Raw genomic sequence first — 17,337 nt, 5'->3', positions numbered from 1 at the left:
CCTTGTGAAATCATACAGTTTTAAAATCAGTCATTTCTGATGTTCTTGGTGGGGAAGTGTTAGGCTGCTGCACCGCCGTCTAAGCATGGCGTTGCAAGCACGTCTCTCTGGCTAAGCGTCTTACTTTCATTTCGAAAGATCCGTGAAAAAAGGTAATTGTTTGTTCGTTTGTTTGTTTGTTTTGGTGAAGTATTTTCTTTTGATTTGTATGTAATATGTGTATGAGTTTACGAAACAATCTGAGCACATGTTAAACGTCAGGGAACCTCGATTCGTTTCTGTTTTTTTTTTAAACTGCAACATCGACATGTGTCCATACATCGCAATTAAACATTATAACGTCATAACAACTTTTTCCGCCACGTTGCATATCAATAACTGTATGATATAACAACGATGAATTGGTTTTCTTCAGCGTTATCGCTCATTACCCCACACAGACGTGCATTAATGTGAGAATAAATAAAAAAACTAATTCTGAAATTTTTATACAAACGTCCTCATTATATGATACAGTTAACCGAATTTCTTTCATTTGAAGATTGCACTGCCACAAATCTCAGGGAGATATCACAAATCAAAAGAAGATACTTGTGATGAGTGTATGAACCTACAGTATATATATATATATATATATATATATATATATATATTTAAGACCAGTTTTGTGTGCTTTTCTTGCCCATGCCTTTAACCAGCATTTGAATATTTACAATATTTCTCATTCATAAAATTCATTTTTAGATAATCTATCCGGAATACTTTTTCCAGTATTTCCTGTATAATTTTTGGTTTAACCAGACTTTCATGTGGATTTTCCCAAAGGGAACATGGAACTACCATCTTGTATTGTGGAGGAGTTGAAGGACTTTATAGTAGACGGAGATCCATCCACCATTTATTACATCCCAGATTTCATAACTGAAGAAGAGGAGTCGTTCCTCCTCCAGCAGGTCTATAGGAGTCCCAAGCCGAAGTGGACTCAGTTGTCAGGGAGGCGTCTCCAGAACTGGGGTGGGTTACCACACCCTAAAGGCATGGTGGCAGAGAAGATCCCTGACTGGCTACAGACCTACTGCGAGAAAATCTCCCTTTTGGGTGCGTTCGGTGGGAAGCCAGCGAATCATGTGCTGGTGAATGAGTACAAACAAGGAGAGGGGATAATGCCACATGAGGACGGGCCCCTGTACCACCCCACGGTCACCACCATCAGCCTGGGATCGCACACGCTACTGGACTTCTATAGGCCGTTAAGTAGTGTGGAAACAGATGGTCCACTTTCTGAGGAAGAGCGCTTCCTGTTCTCCTTATTGGTGAGGCCGCGCAGTCTCCTCATCCTGCAGGACGACGCGTACCAGCACATGCTTCATGGAATCAGAGCCTGCGAGGAAGACACGCTGTCTGATAGGGTGCTGAACTTGTCTGCTGCCGGAGGACTGATCGGGGAGACCCTAAGTCGAGGAACCAGAGTGTCACTCACCATCCGTCATGTGCCTAAAGTCATGAAGACGAAACTTTTCCTGGGACGGAAGTAGACTCTGAACTGAATGAATTTCATTGCTGCACAGTATGCTTTCATGGAAAATACACTGACTTCATTCCTAGCTTCCTAGTCTTCCCCTTGATCTCAGATGCAGGAAAGGCTGAGCCACAAAAGCACCTTGTATCCTACAATAAGGAGTAAAAAACCAGCGCGTCCAAGCGTAGCTTTATGACATATAGTTGGTGTGTGTTTTTCTTTAAGCAATTACTATGTATTTATTGTTTATTATTATATTCACGCATAATAAACTGAGGTAGACCGGTGTGTTTACTGTGTTTCACTATTGGCAATCCCACTTCTGCCTCACACACCAAAAATCTTCGGCTGTTTTACCTGTTTACCACCCAAACAGTTGTGAAATCAAAACGTACGTTCAATGTTTTTAACTCACATTGACCCTATTGACCCCGAACTATTTGTTAGTTATTTCTGACTGACTTTTTTCATTCAGATGTGCAGTTGGTCTTGATAACCACTGAGTACAGTTGAGCACATAAAAATAAGACAATTGCATTATTACAATGAAATGTATTTTTTTTAAGACTTCCCAGTAGTTGCTGCTAATGTTTCTGGACTCTTAAGGTGGAGATATTGATCTTCATTTGTGCTCATGTATGGAAATGTTTCTTCAGTGTACAGTAGATTGACTTGTAATCTTTGACAGGACCACAGGAAACCATGGAGCCGCAGAGGAAGCGCTTGAAACATTCCGATTGTGACTCTTGGGAAGCCGTTCCAGTTTTATCCGACGCACAGTCAAATGATGTCGAGCTGGTCGAGGCCTTTGCCGCTCCTATCCTCAACAAAAGGGAGACTTCGCGGTTGGTTCGCGAGCTGAGTGGAATCTACCCTCTGAGCCAGCTACAGCACATCAAGCGAGTTCGGGCATGCAAGGAGAAAAACAGTCCTCACCCCCTGGAAGTCCTATTGTGTCTCACTGCAGAAGCTCCAGACAGCGAGTTGGTCAGTATCAAGTCATTGCTGCCGCCAGAGGAAATCAACCACGATGGACTAGGGGAACCTTTTGTGGTAAAAGTTCCTGCAAGGGCCCCTCTGACCAGGCCCCAGTTTGAGATAGCTAGCAAGTACTGGCCTACCTCTTTTCATGAGGACAAGCACGTGACTGTTGCCCTGAGCGGAGAACTCTTCAGCACAGCCCAGAAGACCCGAATGCACACGTACATGTCGGCAGCTCTGGTGGCAGCCAAAGAGGCTAAAGGTCTGGGAATGGAAGCAGTGGGTGCGGTGGTGGTTGATCCAGCAACCGAGACTGTAATCGCTGTAGGCCACGACTGTCGGACAGACCATCCTCTTCATCATGCCGTCATGGTGTGCATAGACCTGGTGGCCCGGAGTCAGGGGGGCGGCTGCTACAGCTTTGACCAGTACCCTGCATGTAGTTTTACCTCTGTGGCCTCAGACCCCAGTGCAGGAACGAGCGCTCTACCATACATCTGCACAGGTTATGACATCTATGTGACCAGAGAGCCCTGCGTCATGTGTGCCATGGCGCTGCTACACTCCAGGATCGGTCGAGTGTTCTACGGCTGCAGCTTCGTTGATGGTGCCTTAGGCACCAAGTTTAAAATCCACGCACAGAAGGAGCTGAATCATCGGTTTGAGGTGTTTAAAGGAGTAATGGAAGGGCAGTGCCAGGAACTTTATCAACAAGAAAAGGGCCCATGATTTGTGACATCAAAACATCATGTTTTTGTAAGGAATCGTTTAAAATAAACTTTTTGCATTACCCCGAACGACCAGTAGATGGGGCTATCGTGTTTAAATTCCTCATTTCATGGGTGAAAAATTTTTATCTCACATTTTCACCAATTTATAGAAGTCAACGTAACTGATATATAATATATATTATATATATATAATAACAATGAAACTTGGAAATTGAAAAAAAACAAAACAATCAAAAGCAGATATTAGGAGGCATTTTAGCTTCCCGCTTAAAACAGGGAGCACAAACAGCAAGTTATTCAGTAAGCTGGTGAAGAAAATGCAGAAAATATTTGTTGCAATATTTAATGTCACAGTGGCTAAAGTGTTTTCAAGTTAAATGTACGCAACACAAAATTTGAATTTCATTATTAACAAATACATATTTTTAGTAGTTAATAGTTTTGCCTTCAATTTTGACTTATATTGTGTGATTTATTTCTTTTATAATTATTTTTTAGTTAGCTGTATAGAGTATCACAAGATATCACTGTATTGTAATCGGTATTATGATACTTTTATATGATGTCATGACGTTCTTGCTAATACTCACCCTTATCTAAAAAACCTCATCTAAATCTCAGAAAAGACTTGGATGTCTGACTCATGAAAACTCTCCACAACTCTCCCCTTGCAGTGAATCATCAGCTGTTTCACAACTCGAAAAGTTCAAACCACAAAAAACAAAGCTGAACGCCATAAAGGGAAACAATTTAATAAGATCAAGGGGGGAAGTGGACAAACAATGTCAGCGGACGACAAGTCAGACTAAACCGTAAGAGCAGCTACATCATGGAGGCGACTCAATCAACAATGTCTGTTCTTTAAACCTACAGAAGACTATTTTAAGGAAAACGAAAAGAGGCAGCATGACGAACACCAGTGGGGTCTAAAGAATTATTGAGTTGTTTACAAATCACAGTGCAATCTCCCGCACTATAAGTAAACATCTTTGAAAAATACATTGCCATGGGAACAGATCATTAGTGTAGTTAAAGTGAAATCAAAGAACCTCCTCCCTGACACCTGGGCCAGCCCGGGTCCAGACAGGCCACAAACACATCATCAAATATTTACAGAAGTTTACACACGTATGGCATCCTGCAGACTACAAAGTTGACTCTTTCCGCACGTTTCACATCAAACCTGAATCATCGACGGCATATATGAGAGCACACACGTTGGCAGAACCGGCTTCACAAGGATCTGCAGGCCTGGCTCTGATGCGTATTTGTCGCTGACACTAATACTTGTTGATGCCAAAAATCCTCACGCCGTGTAGCTGTGGCAATTTTGGGATCAGCACGCTCAGTAGTGAAGCAGTATTAATGAAGAAGTGCGTTGTGTCGTACTTGGTGTAGAAGCTCGCCAGGAAGTATCTGTGCAGTCGGGAGAACAGAATGAAAACAAGATTAGCTTGTTGGATGCTTCTGTTTGTTTGTTTAAGAGATGCCAGGCACAAGTTCCTGAAATGAAATATAAGAAGACCATCTCAACAGAAACCAATGGCACCACAAAAGAGATTTTAAAAAATAACTTCATTGTTCACCCACAGCTGGCTCTTGTGCCTTGGCTATGGATGAACAGACTGGTGGTGCCACACGCCTAAGTATAGCTCCTAAACTGGCTGTGGGGCCTGGGTGCCAAGTTTCCATTCCAGCATTAAACAAAAATCCCCAAAATAGTCCACAGTTACAGTGTCCATTCATCCTCACACAATCAAATCTTCAAATAGTCCCTCTAAAACACTAGAGTTTTACCCACCTCTATACTATAATGAGCAGCAGGTTAGTCTAGTCGTTTTGAAAATGTGTCGGCACATAGAAACAACGATCCAAATGGTAACAGGTTAAATGAAAACACTCACAGAATTATTGGGGAAATTGTAAAGAACTTCCTGGATGATGTGAACTGCACGCCATAGTCGAGCTGTTCCCAGTGAGTCAGCAGTCGGGCCTTTCCCTGATCTGGGGTCTCAAACGGAGTTCCTTTGACCGCGTGCATGAAAACATACATTCCCTGTTGAGCAAAGACGGAAGCAATAGTTACTGCTACTTCTGTACATTCTCAGGTGAGCTAGAGATTTAAAAGTGACAGTTCGTTATGTGACAATAACTGAATACATAAAACAATGTTGTTGACCAATAAAGACGATGATTTACAAAATTCAACAATAATAAATTAATTTTCGTTGAGAAAATGAGACAGTATTATTTAGAAGCTGTGTCTGAGATGCTATTTCACTTCCACTTTAAAGCATTTGGAGTTGCATATAAAAGCAAGTAACTAAGATATAAAATTACATATTTATCAATAACCAATGTACATTCTATAAAATGAAAACACTGGCGTTGTCTGCACTCAAATTCAAAGTGAAACAGCTGCACATTTACAAAATCTGAGTGATGACTCATTGATTCCCAAACCCAGGCCTGACCGAAATTTCCATCCTGCCACATGGCCAAGTCAACGGAATCTGGATTTCAATAGACATCTGGGGTCACATGGGAAGTGACATCAGACCAAGTCAAAGTCCAGACACTGATATTCATTGTGTAGGACACAATAGTCGGCGCTGGGTTCTGTTAATGACCCGCCAGCTGACACACTATTCTTTCTGGCTGCTAGACAGAGTCTTCATCCATGACACATTGGTCTGGAGATCTAAAAGAGGACGCTGGAAATTATCTATATAGGTCACAAGACCGTCCAGGACAAGAGAGTCGACCAGTCCCAAAATAGAGCAGCAGCAGCAGTGGGCCTGTTTACCATACCAGATAAGAGCGCAAGTGTAGACGTGTGAGCCTCAGGTATTTGGGATGTAATCCTTCGGCAGTACTGGCAGACGTTTTAGACACCAAACTGGATGGTGCAGTTTTAATAAACAATAGTTTTGAATACACTTTTGTAGTGAAAGCGCAAAGACAAATATGACACCAAGAAGCTGGCTAGAAGAGCTAGCTGAGGTTTCTTCATGTCAAGAATTCTACCACCAGGAGCCTTATGTGATCATAGTTTTGTCGCTCAAGTAAACAAATTTCTGCTGTGTGTTACCAGGCATCCCTGAGCAATAACCATAGATATACAGTACATTATATTATTTGGTTAGCACATTGCCTACATTCTTGAGCACTAGACTTGTATAAACTGAACTAAATATGCATTTAGTGATATTGCGTAATTCTGCGAATGAGTACATTAAAAAGGTCACTTGTCTTAATCTCAATTTATATTGGCACAAGTGCGATTTTAGCTCAGAAACACAATGAGTTGCTTTCCTTGACAGCCATGTTTACATCAGCCTGGTCCACAATCTGAATGCTGGACAGGAACACAACAAGCAAGGAGACCCAATGATGAGTGTGTAGAGCTTACTAAATTGTGTATGACGTTTGTTAGTGTCCACACCACGGGAACACTGAAGAAGGGGATGCTCAAGAGCACAATGTGAAGGGTCCCAACTCCGAGCGCGTAGGTGAGCCAGATCCCTCGGCTGTTCATGACCCGAGTGTTCGGATTCACCTCGCTGTGTGCCACGCCCACGTTCATTTTGGTCTGGTGACGGGGAAAAAAAGAGGTACAGAACAAAACGTTATTTGGAGGCCTTGCTGCTCGGTCTTCGGTGAAGCCGACTACTCATCAGAAAAAATGTTCACAAGGAGTAAACCTGTCAATTCAAACAGTGAACCAGGACCCGAAAAAAACAAACATCAAATCAGTCATTCAAATCAGAGATTAGAGTGAAGGGTGTCATCTATGTCTAAGTGGAATCTATGAGATCTACGAGATTAGATTAGACTGCCTTTACTCAGCCCACATTTTTTTCTTACGGCAGCATACAAACACTAAAGACATAGACAAAGCATCAATACAGTACAAACACAGACACCAGAAAGGTAACATCATGACCAAAAAAAATCAATATATTGATGAGGCCATTTCATTACAACATACTCTTTCTGCCGTGGAAGTTTTGTTTTCCAACCATGCTCAGGTATTTTCCCTAAATTCCCCATGCTGATCACAAAAAGAGAAAAGCGGACTAATGGGGGGTAGGTAACTCATAAAATACGCGTTGTGGAAGTGTGGTGGGACACACACGACTTCCACCCACAGATGACTATCAAGACTAGCATGGAATTTACAGATCAAAGGTTCGCAACTGACGAGGAAACAGCTGGAATCTGAAGCTGAGAACCATTGGCATGGAGGGGGTTAGTCACCTTAAAAAGCTAGATCATTCCTTTGGTATGATGTAAAACTGAATGGCAAGGCTGCATATTCAGTAAGCATTTCAGAAAAACAAATTCAAATTGGTTCGGTTATTCCTCAAATTAGAAGCCAGATTTGTAACTTGTGAAAATAAAGGAACATATAGTCATAGGTTTTGTAATGTACAGTACTTACTTAGTGGAATAGTTAATATCATGCTTGTCCACATATCAGTTGAACTCAATAGCACTTTGTCCTGTGTATGTTTCTGATCTTTGCTCTCTGGCACACTTTCAGCTGCCAGGCTGGAGTGTCTGCAACCCATTTTTTTCCATTCAAATTGACAAATACGAAAGTTCCAAACCAACACGAATTTTGCATGCAAATAAAAAAAGCCCAATATGGAATAAGCTCAGTTAGTGATTTGTTTTTTTTCACTGGACATGCATGTTATTGACAAATCCAGATGCATAATGATTCATAAATAGCCCAGGTTTAGAGTGAATAAAGAACAAAAGTCGGCTATATTAATCAATTGGGATATTTTGCTATCGAATTTAATTCAAATCAAATACGTGTGAGGGAATTTGGGTCGCCCTTTGCCATGTTTTTCTGTCACGAACACAGGCCGAACCACTGCTCTTACATCGCCATGGACGAGCAAACGAGGTAAATACTTTCACAGAATAAAATTGCGTGCTTACAATATTCCTTCATAAACAGGCCAACTTACTGGGAGCGACGAACAGAAGCCGCGACAGCAGAACCGAACCCGTACAGTGAGAAATGGTCGATCCCCTTGTTGATTTCTGCAAATCACCAGCGCACAGCAGACGTGGTACCGAAAGTGAGTGGAATAAACCCTGTTCTTTACCTTGCAGGCTACCCCCACTATCTGGATTCTTACGAATAACTGAGTTATTAGATCACAATATATAATTCAGCTACATCTTCATCTACAGCAGATGTACACAAATAGAACAATAATAAACGAACTAGCTACGGATGAACAGTGAAGCAACAAACCTGACAAGACTTACTCTTAGAAAAAATACAAAGTCACTATCGAAGTCCCGCCCAAGCACCTACTCTTAGCCAATCAGTGTTTGAAGTAGGGGGCGGGAACCTGCTCACTTCCGCCGTATGGCGCGTGTAAAGTTGTTTATGAAACATCTAGCTAGGTCAGCGGTTGATATATATACCAGTAAGTCTGAATTTATGTATTCATTTTCCTTCCCCCTTCAGTGTATATATTAATAGTCCAGCTGTCGTATTTGTGTGAACGTCTGACGCGGCTGCTTGTTTCTATCATTTTGTTGCGTGACATACCTTACTCAACTCTCTTGTCAGTATAATCTTATTTAATATCGTTTAAAGGATTTTAAATGATCGACTATCTCACCAGGACACTATCGTGCTGTACTTAAACGGCTTTCTATATTTTAGTGGCCACCGAATATCAATATTACAGAGGAACGTCTGTGCACAGTTACATTTGTAAGATATATATATATTTATAAAAACCGCTGCTTTTTTATATTGTGGAAGAAACCCACAATTGCTCGCAGCTAGTGCGCCCATGTGCAACGTGTCTTGCTCCTAAACGTCCCTTATTATTGCATTTTTACCATGAGTTTTTAAACTCAACATTATTTTTATAAGCAACATTCCCTTGTCTACTTGATATGTAATATCATGTTTCGTAGTCTATGCTGGAGGCTTTGGGGAACCTTAAAATGCTGTATTGCAGTATGATAATCAGGCAACCACGCATGCACATCTAAATGGTTAATGTCAGATTAATCTGGTCGTAAATTCAGAATCCATGCGGAAATATTTTTCGTTTTCCACATTAGTCTTGTTTATAAATCCTGTTATTTATTCTTTTTTTGGTTTCCTTTTCCTTTGAATTTTTCTTTCTTTAAAGGGGCCTATAATCATGAAGCAGCTCCCTCCTGACACCGTTCGCCTGCTGTCCAGCTCTCAGGTCATTACTTCTGTGACCAATGTTGTGAAAGAACTGATGGAAAATTCCTTGGATGCTGCAGCCTCAGTTATTGATGTTAAACTGGTAAGGTATTTTGTGTAGATGTTTAGATGTAGGTAAACTGTTGTCACGCTTAATCAGAAACGAAGACAATTTAAAAAGGATTACCTTTGTTGTTCAAGGAAAATTATGGATTAGATCGTATAGAGTTGCGCGACAATGGCTGTGGAATCAAAGCAGCAGACACTGCTGTCATGGCAGTTCGGCATTATACCTCAAAGATCTGTAACCACGAAGACCTGGAACACTTGGAGACATATGGCTTTCGAGGAGAGGCACTAGGTTCCATTTGTGCTGTTGCAGAGGTGAGATATTCATATGAAGTTAACATCCCAGCCCAAATGTACCCATAAACTCTTATTGGCATAATGCCCTCCGGTTTTGTGTAGTTGCTGACGCAATGCATGTATAAACAAATGGTCTTTGGAGGTGGGAGCTTTGTCGTAGTGTCATTCATTGTACATGTCTACTATTGCACCCAACACAATGTGTAACTGCCTGACAGATTTATGTGCCTTTTGTTTTCTGTTGGTCTTAAATTAAAACCTGTAACAAGAAGGGAAGTGAGTTTTACTTCTTCCAGTTGTTTTTAGCTTCTTTTCTGTGCTGGCATACGCTGTTTTGACATTTCATTTATTTTGTGTTTTTCCAGGTGGCTATCACCACCAAGACAGGAGATGAAGATATAAGCTTACAATATGCACTTGATTTTAAAGGGAACATTGTTTCACAGAAGCCCACTCACCTTGGGCAAGGCAAGTCTTCCTACCACGTTTAACAGGAACAATTCTTTCTGGAGAGTTTCACAAAGAGCTTCATCCACAAAGTATATTGATTCACCCACAAACTGTGTTTGTCAACTGAAAATCTGACAAATGGAATAATTGGTCCCTTTATATTTCTTTTTATACACAAGCTGCATGTTATTTCCCCCAAACTACTTATTTCTTGCTGGATGTTTGCATCTGCAAAGACAACATGCGTTCAACCACAAACAGCATTTGTTCAATGCACCATATTTTCACCCACTAAATAAATTCCAGGACAAACTACATTTCAAAACATGAATTTTTATTGTTCCAAAATGTAAAATAAACTCACAAAAATGTTATGTTTTAAGAGAGAACTCTCTTAATAGACACAATCAGACAATACAGCTATTTATCCCAAACTACATTTGTTCACCCACAAATGACCACATTGTTTTCAACAAAAATGACAAGCATTATTCATCAAACAATTCTCATACATAAGCTGCACTAGTACTGCCAGCAACAGCTGTGGTAATTATAAGACTAAATAGTAATTCATTTGTTTGCTGTGCAGTTTTCATTCAAAAGAATCTAATTTATTAAACTTCCTCCAGGCAACCACAAAAATCTTCATGAAAATTGCCTGGATCCATTTACTTTGTATTCACAATGTATTCCAATGAGAACACATAAGCATTACTTGAAGAAAGGGTATTCAGCAGGATAGTATTAAACCTAAACTGATGTTCTTCTCTTACAAATCCTTATTCTGTTGTGTCTATCTTGTCTCCTTATGACGTGCTGTGGTGTCATTGCTGTTGTCTGCATCTCACAGGGACAACGGTGAGCGTCCTGAAGCTTTTCAAAAACCTCCCAGTGAGACGGCAGTATTACTCATCCACCAAAAAGTGCAAAGATGAGCTGAAGAAAGTACAAGACCTGCTGACTGCCTATGCCATCATCAAACCTGAGCTGAGACTCACGTTTACTCACAACAAGGTTGGTGGGTTTTTTTTCAATAATGACAGTAGTTATTTTTTATTTCATTCATACTTCCAGGGTGAATTACAGCCGCTGGGATAGGCTTCAGCATTCCCTGCAAACTAAGTGCTGGTTAACTGAAGATGTGTGTCTGTACTGTATGTACATTATAACGGATGTGGTCAAGCCTAGGAAAGCAGACTGAAACCACCAAATCAAGAAAGAATCTAGTCGCTGTAATTTCATTTAATCTTACTTCCTTTTCTATTTTGATATAAGCAACGATGCATTCTTTAGTTTGTAAATAAGATATCAGGGACATGTTGTAAAATAATTTACGACACACAATAAACACTAGGTGGCGCCGTTGATATTAAAATGTCAAACATCTTTTCCTCCAGCAACTTCCTTCCTTGACCTCTTGGCTTCTTTTCTTTCCCTTTTCTTGACGACTTGATTTTCACACATGGCTAATAACTTCCTTCTTTTCTTATCAAGTTTCATTTTGAGTAACATAAATATTTGACGTGTCAATATGACTTATCAGAAAGCTGCTGCATGTAAATCATAAAGACGGAAGTGAGTGAGAGAGAATGTGTAGATATGGAAGTGAGTGAGAGAGGATGCGTTTAAAGAATCCTATCAATAAGGTGCCATCACGTTAGGGGAAAAAAAGTACAATGCTTCTGCGAAAAGATGTAAACATATGACAACTCCCCTTTGTTCATCTTACACTTGGATTACCATTTATTGGTCAAGATATGCTTGTGTTCGTTTTGTCTGCAGTAATGATTCTCAGCTTAAGCTTTGCTATTTCTTACTTTCCAATTGATCAGAATCAGAATTAAAAAGGCTTTATTGCCATTGTCAGTGCTTCGGTATGTCGTGCAATAATGAACTAAATAAACAAATCCTAATAGTAATAATAAAAAATAAAATAAAGTAATCAATGAATTGTAGGGAAATAGAGACTAAATAGTATTTATAGAAAATAAGTAATAACAGAATTATTAAATGAACAACAGACAACAAGGCTGTTCTTGAATCGAAATGAACATCCCATCCCACACTCCCAATTGAGAAACTCATTTTTCTATAACCAAAAACTAAATTGGTAATCGTCCCATTGCATGAGACTGATTAATTGACGCGTCTCTCCCTCTTTGGACTTTCCCACCCCAGCAAAGCTGAACCGCCAGGTGCCCCAAACTCAAATATGTCCGACTGTGAACTCGAATTTAAACACAGATTATGACGCTCGAGCAGGTTGCTGAACACAGCTGTGGACTTTTAGCCTGGGATTGTGTTTCAGGCTGCAGCCGCTCCACACACTAAAGTGTGAGGGCGCCGTGGGTCAGGGAGGGGCCACACGGCAGCCATATAGCTTTCATAGAAATCACTTTCGAGGTTGACAAGGCAGAGTAGTTGCCCCGTTTTTGTGCCATCAGCACTCTGGTGGCCGTATCCGTTATCTCCATCTCTGATCCGGAGGCTTGTATCGTGTTTCACAGCTTCTCTCGGGAACTTTTCGCAGGACTGATCCATTTACATGTGCCAAATTGCGTATTTAATAGCAGGGACGTGTCGTGCGGCAGAGCGCATGCTTTCAGAAATCAACACCCAAGACATAAACACACTACGCTGTTTTTGGTGTCAACTTGTTTACTCAGAGTATTTTACATCTTTCCTTGGTAAACTTATTAATAACATTGCACCGGTACAGTAATGGCATCGCTCACGCAGCTCATAATAAACTCCATTCATCTGAAATGAACTGTCAATCATACAGACTAAAGAATGAGAATAATCTAATCTATTCTAATAACACATACCTAGTCAGAAATAATTCACCACAGGAAACACACTATCCATCTAATCTAATCTGATCCAATGTGACATCCAATGAAAAGAAACGTAGAAGAAGAAGGGACACTTCACTCAAACTACAGTGAGAAAACCGAGTGTCACAATACAAAAAAAGTGGAACTCACTATCTCATAGAAGTTCACCTGCCAAAAATATCAGAAGGAGAAACTGAGCATCTACAACTACACAAATGCACAAAGAAACCATCAACAAGTACATTTAAACTGTGTTTAACTTCCTGATGTATTCTATAGTTATTACAATTACCATACATATTATAATAAACGAGGAATCTTCTGCATGGAGAGAAAAGGAACTCTGTGGTCTTAGGACAAAAATGTAATTCTTTCCTTTTTCACTTTGAGAAAAGTTAAAATAAGATCCACAGAGGCGATTCAAATCACAGTTTTTTAAACGGAGATTAAAATTCCTCTAATACTTTTTAATTTATGCAAAAGAAAATCATGAAAACTGAATAACGTTTTGTGCTTTTTGCCTTGCCTTACAACAACAAAGGTAACCTCAATAGATATGGATCCTCTAAAAAGTAATTACTAAAAAAGCAATTATCACTTAATAAACTGGTCAATATAAATTGCGACTGCTCTTCTTTTTCATTTAAAACGTGAGATGTAAAGTCAGTTATACTTCTAAGTGCTAACTGATAAATGGTGTTTTTCTACCTCATGCTAAACGAATGAATGTCTCCCATATTGTTCAGGTGGTAGTTTGGCAGAAGGCAAAAGTGCCTGATCACAGAAGCGCACTGGTCTCCATGCTGGGCTCCAGCACTGTTGCCAACCTGCTCCCGGTCCACCATCACCAAGAGGAGCCAGAGGTTAGTCTTTAAATGTTGGGACACATTTTCCTCTACCTAAGGTTAAGTTGGTGATTAATTAAAAAAGTGTTACACTTGAGGACTGAGCGATGCAGAAAAACAAATGAAAGATGAAGTAGAACCCAGAAGCGAAGTAAAAAATGTAAACAAACAGAAAATGATGGAGGAGCGGGAGTTGATAGTGATTTTGCAGTATGTCATTTCAGCATCACAGCTGTATTAATATTATTATGATTGTACAGTACCAATATAGTTGAGCACATATTTCTGCATAAAGGAAATATGCAGTTGATTTCAGGTTATCCTCAGACGTAGGAAAATGGAATTCCATTTATTCTTCACCAATGACAAATTCTAAACCAAACACAAAATCATAATTCATTCGAAGGCCATTTTTTTAAATTAAAGAATGCATGTGTCATCTATAAAATGCTTGTCTTCAATTCTTGCTGTCTATGTTGATGATTATATGGCTGCATAAGCATGTTCCTGTGATTGTGCAATGGTAATAATGTGCCCCATACCAAGCCGTGAGCTAATAACCTCATTCCGGTCACCTGGTCTGCAGCCAGCAGATGTGGACAGCTGGTGAGCTGACAAATATCCACTTGCCCTTTTCTTCTGAGTTCTTTGCTGATGAAGAGTGATTGCTCACCGTGAGCATGGCTTTGCTGCCCTGTCTGTAATTGAATTACCGTTTCGAAGTAACTTTCTTGCTTGGTCAGACTCAGCGTTGTGTCACTTGGACTTGTGCGCTCATTTGGCCTGACAGATATGGAGCAGCCCTTTTCACCCCTTTTCTCTTTCATTTGTTCCCGTTTGTTGTTGTTATTTTGCTCTTGCGCCCAGTTACGAGAACAACCTTTTCCCCATGGCTTCAAGTCAGTGGCTCCTTGAAAGTCAGGGAAACGTGTCTCTGGATCAGAGAGAAACTGCTATTGTGTATTTTTCGACATGTGATTCATGTGAATAATTCTCAGGAATTTGATCATTACAATGTTTAATTAAAAGTTTGATAACTAATATTTAAAGCTTATTTTTTTATCTCATAAAATAAATATCTGACGTGATGCTTATTTCGATTTCGTGTTTCCAGCTAACACTGGTTGATCAACTCTACATCTTAACATATTACTCTTAAAAACGTTGCAGCTGGCTTCATTTAACTTAGTGTTGCACCATGAATGCAGGGGAACAATTTGTACCTGCACCTTAATCACCAGAGCATGAAAGAGCTGTTCCTGTGCTGAAAAGAAAATTGACGCTGCCTATTCTGCAGCATGACTAAGCATAGCGGCGTGGCTCCGGCCGAGAGCTGCCGTTCACACTCTCATAAAGCGACCCTAATGTGCAGAAAATAGAGAGAAGCATATGTGCCCTTAGCCTAAACACCAGTTCTGCTCGTAACAAGACCGAGGCCATGTGAGACACAAAAAAACATGCATAACCTGCAGTGAATTGAACTTTAATACCTCCCCATAATCTCTTACAAGCTCCGAAATATTATGAATATTAATCTTTTTATGCTGAGTCAACAGTTTGGCTCATGAGAATCACTGCAGGAGAAATTTAGGTGAAAGGTCGGACAGTATGCCATATTGTACATTCACTGGAGGTAGGCTGAAGCAGTGTTGATCAAGTATATTTTAATGTGAATGAAACAATGATGGAGTTATAAAAAGTGTTTTGCATCGATTTCAAGCTTTTAAGTCTTGAAGTGTTGTGTCGAGTTTGGGCTTGTCTGAAAACCAAAATAAATGTTTCTTTCCTCAAATCGATTACTTTGCCGGTATATGAGAAAAGGACTATTTTGAATAAAATAATAATTATGTTGCATGTGTTGTTTTTTGTTGTTTTTTTTTTTTATTCTGAAGAGAGTGAACAAAACCGCGCTTACATACGAGAACTTGAATTATAATATGATTAAATGCGATTATTCCCTGACGGTAATACTGACACCTGGTGGCCTTCTCAGTCTGATACGTCATAGCTCATTCGTCAAGACGCCGTGAAGAGAGACTATAATGTCGATGATAATAGAAAAATCTATCAGTGTTGTAGATCTGCGACGAGATCATTTTGATCTACACCTGGAGCTGGAAAAGGAACACTGTTCCATGGAGGGACAGAAGAGCATTATCTATGTTCAAGTTGGGAACAGACATTTGGCTTGTAGATTGAGGCATTGATGTCACTATAAAGATCAAGATGTAGGATTAATCGATGCCTGTTTTTGGTTACATTTTTTGTCTTGTGGAGCTTCTTTTCACCACACTTTGTATTTTCATCTGTTTCCTAGATAATTCTTGATGGATTGTTTCCCCGACCTGGAGCAGATTACTCATCGACAAGCTCGTCCCTCCCTGACAAAACATTCATTTTTGTCAACAGTCGTCCGGTCCACCATAAAGAGGTCATGAAGGTATTGTGTTCATACAGGATACATAAAGTAGAGTAGTATGAAAAGTGTTTATAGTATCTTACTTCTATCAAACCATATGCAAGACACCGATCCAGGCTAAATACTGTTTTAAATTCTTGTCTTGCCAAACCCCAATTGAAATGATACAAGGCAGTGATTCCAGTTTGCTGGTCTCAACACTTGAACAACTGGATTTAAGGAATATGTTGGAACAAATTGCTGAGCCTAGGAGGCAGTGAGACAGTGTTTTGTGTCTGAAGTTAGGGGACTGGTGCCATTGGCTTGAGTTGTATGGTACCTGCGACAACAGAGTTGACTCATGGCCAGTGATATTGTTGCTATGTATAATCTGGAGTTGTACAGCTGGAGAAAGAATAGGGTTTCAGCTATGTAAAGCTTGTATCTGAATCACTAGTAGTTGCATATTCAATGACATTCCATTCAAAAATGTCATCTGATCTTTTGTCTTTGACCATATTGCATCACATATCATAATTTTTTGTTTACAATATACTCGAATCTGTGTTGTCAGTAATCAATTCCTCATGCATTCAATTTGTGTTTACTAAATAGTTTTGAATTGCAGTGTCTTTCTTAAAGTTAACTGTGAATAATATTGCAATGTATCACAATATTATACGGTGGTGAGGCCAGCAATGTTGTATGGTTTGGAAACAGTGGCACTGAGGAAAAGACAGGAGGCAGAGCTGGAGGTACCAGAGATGAAGATACTGAGCTTCTCTCTGGGAGTGAGCAGGATGGATAGGATCAGGGAGCAGTAGATCAGAGGGACAGCACATGTCAGTTGTTTAGGGGACAAAGTCAGAGAGGCTAGATGGAGATGGTTTGGACATGGACAGAGGAGAGAAAGCCAGTACATTGGTTGGAAGATGTTGAGGTTGGAACTGCCAGGCAGAAGGTGGAGAGGCAAAAGAGGAGATTTATGGAGGT

General features: G+C 40.1%; 4 protein-coding genes across 7 annotated transcripts in view; 3 read left to right on the top strand and 1 right to left on the bottom strand.

Moving 5' to 3' along the window:
• The first annotated feature begins 3 nt into the window (after nt 1-3).
• On the top strand, nt 4-1,807 carry alkbh6 (alkB homolog 6). Its single transcript, XM_053877896.1, has 2 exons — nt 4-152; nt 826-1,807. The coding sequence occupies exon 2, from the start codon at nt 831-833 to the stop codon at nt 1,533-1,535; it is 705 nt and encodes a 234-aa protein (XP_053733871.1). The 5' UTR covers nt 4-152; nt 826-830; the 3' UTR covers nt 1,536-1,807.
• On the top strand, nt 38-3,443 carry adat3 (adenosine deaminase tRNA specific 3). 2 transcript variants are annotated; one of them, XM_053877894.1, is made up of 2 exons: nt 38-152; nt 2,208-3,443. In XM_053877894.1, the coding sequence occupies exon 2, from the start codon at nt 2,222-2,224 to the stop codon at nt 3,227-3,229; it is 1,008 nt and encodes a 335-aa protein (XP_053733869.1). In that variant the 5' UTR covers nt 38-152; nt 2,208-2,221; the 3' UTR covers nt 3,230-3,443. The 2 variants fall into 2 exon arrangements, with proteins under 2 accessions (XP_053733869.1, XP_053733870.1); XM_053877895.1 differs by lacking the exon at nt 38-152 and adding an exon at nt 1,620-1,725.
• Nucleotides 3,444-3,975: 532 nt separating this feature from the next.
• ormdl1 (ORMDL sphingolipid biosynthesis regulator 1) lies at nt 3,976-8,343 on the bottom strand. Its single transcript, XM_053877898.1, has 4 exons — nt 8,214-8,343; nt 6,644-6,823; nt 5,136-5,287; nt 3,976-4,647 (listed from the first exon to the last, which is right to left on the bottom strand). Exons 2-4 carry the CDS (start codon nt 6,815-6,817, stop codon nt 4,512-4,514), a joined length of 462 nt encoding a protein of 153 aa, XP_053733873.1. The 5' UTR covers nt 6,818-6,823; nt 8,214-8,343; the 3' UTR covers nt 3,976-4,511.
• Nucleotides 8,344-8,606: 263 nt separating this feature from the next.
• pms1 (PMS1 homolog 1, mismatch repair system component) overlaps nt 8,607-17,337 on the top strand; it is a 39,424-nt gene continuing 30,693 nt past the window's right edge. For 2 of the 3 annotated variants that reach the window (XM_053876177.1, XM_053876176.1), the window contains exons 1-7: nt 8,607-8,684; nt 9,408-9,551; nt 9,650-9,832; nt 10,180-10,282; nt 11,115-11,278; nt 13,848-13,964; nt 16,264-16,386. In XM_053876177.1, the coding sequence (XP_053732152.1) occupies nt 9,420-9,551; nt 9,650-9,832; nt 10,180-10,282; nt 11,115-11,278; nt 13,848-13,964; nt 16,264-16,386 (822 nt within the window). In that variant the 5' untranslated portion in view covers nt 8,607-8,684; nt 9,408-9,419. The remainder of the gene's footprint in view (nt 8,685-9,407; nt 9,552-9,649; nt 9,833-10,179; nt 10,283-11,114; nt 11,279-13,847; nt 13,965-16,263; nt 16,387-17,337) is intronic. The other variant, XM_053876178.1, reaches the window with a different exon arrangement.

This window comes from Synchiropus splendidus, chromosome 10, assembly GCF_027744825.2.
Source record: "Synchiropus splendidus isolate RoL2022-P1 chromosome 10, RoL_Sspl_1.0, whole genome shotgun sequence".
In the NCBI taxonomy this organism is placed as follows: domain Eukaryota; kingdom Metazoa; phylum Chordata; class Actinopteri; order Syngnathiformes; family Callionymidae; genus Synchiropus; species Synchiropus splendidus.
Note: the sequence above shows the minus strand (reverse complement) of the source record. Positions and strands in the feature narration are given on the sequence as shown.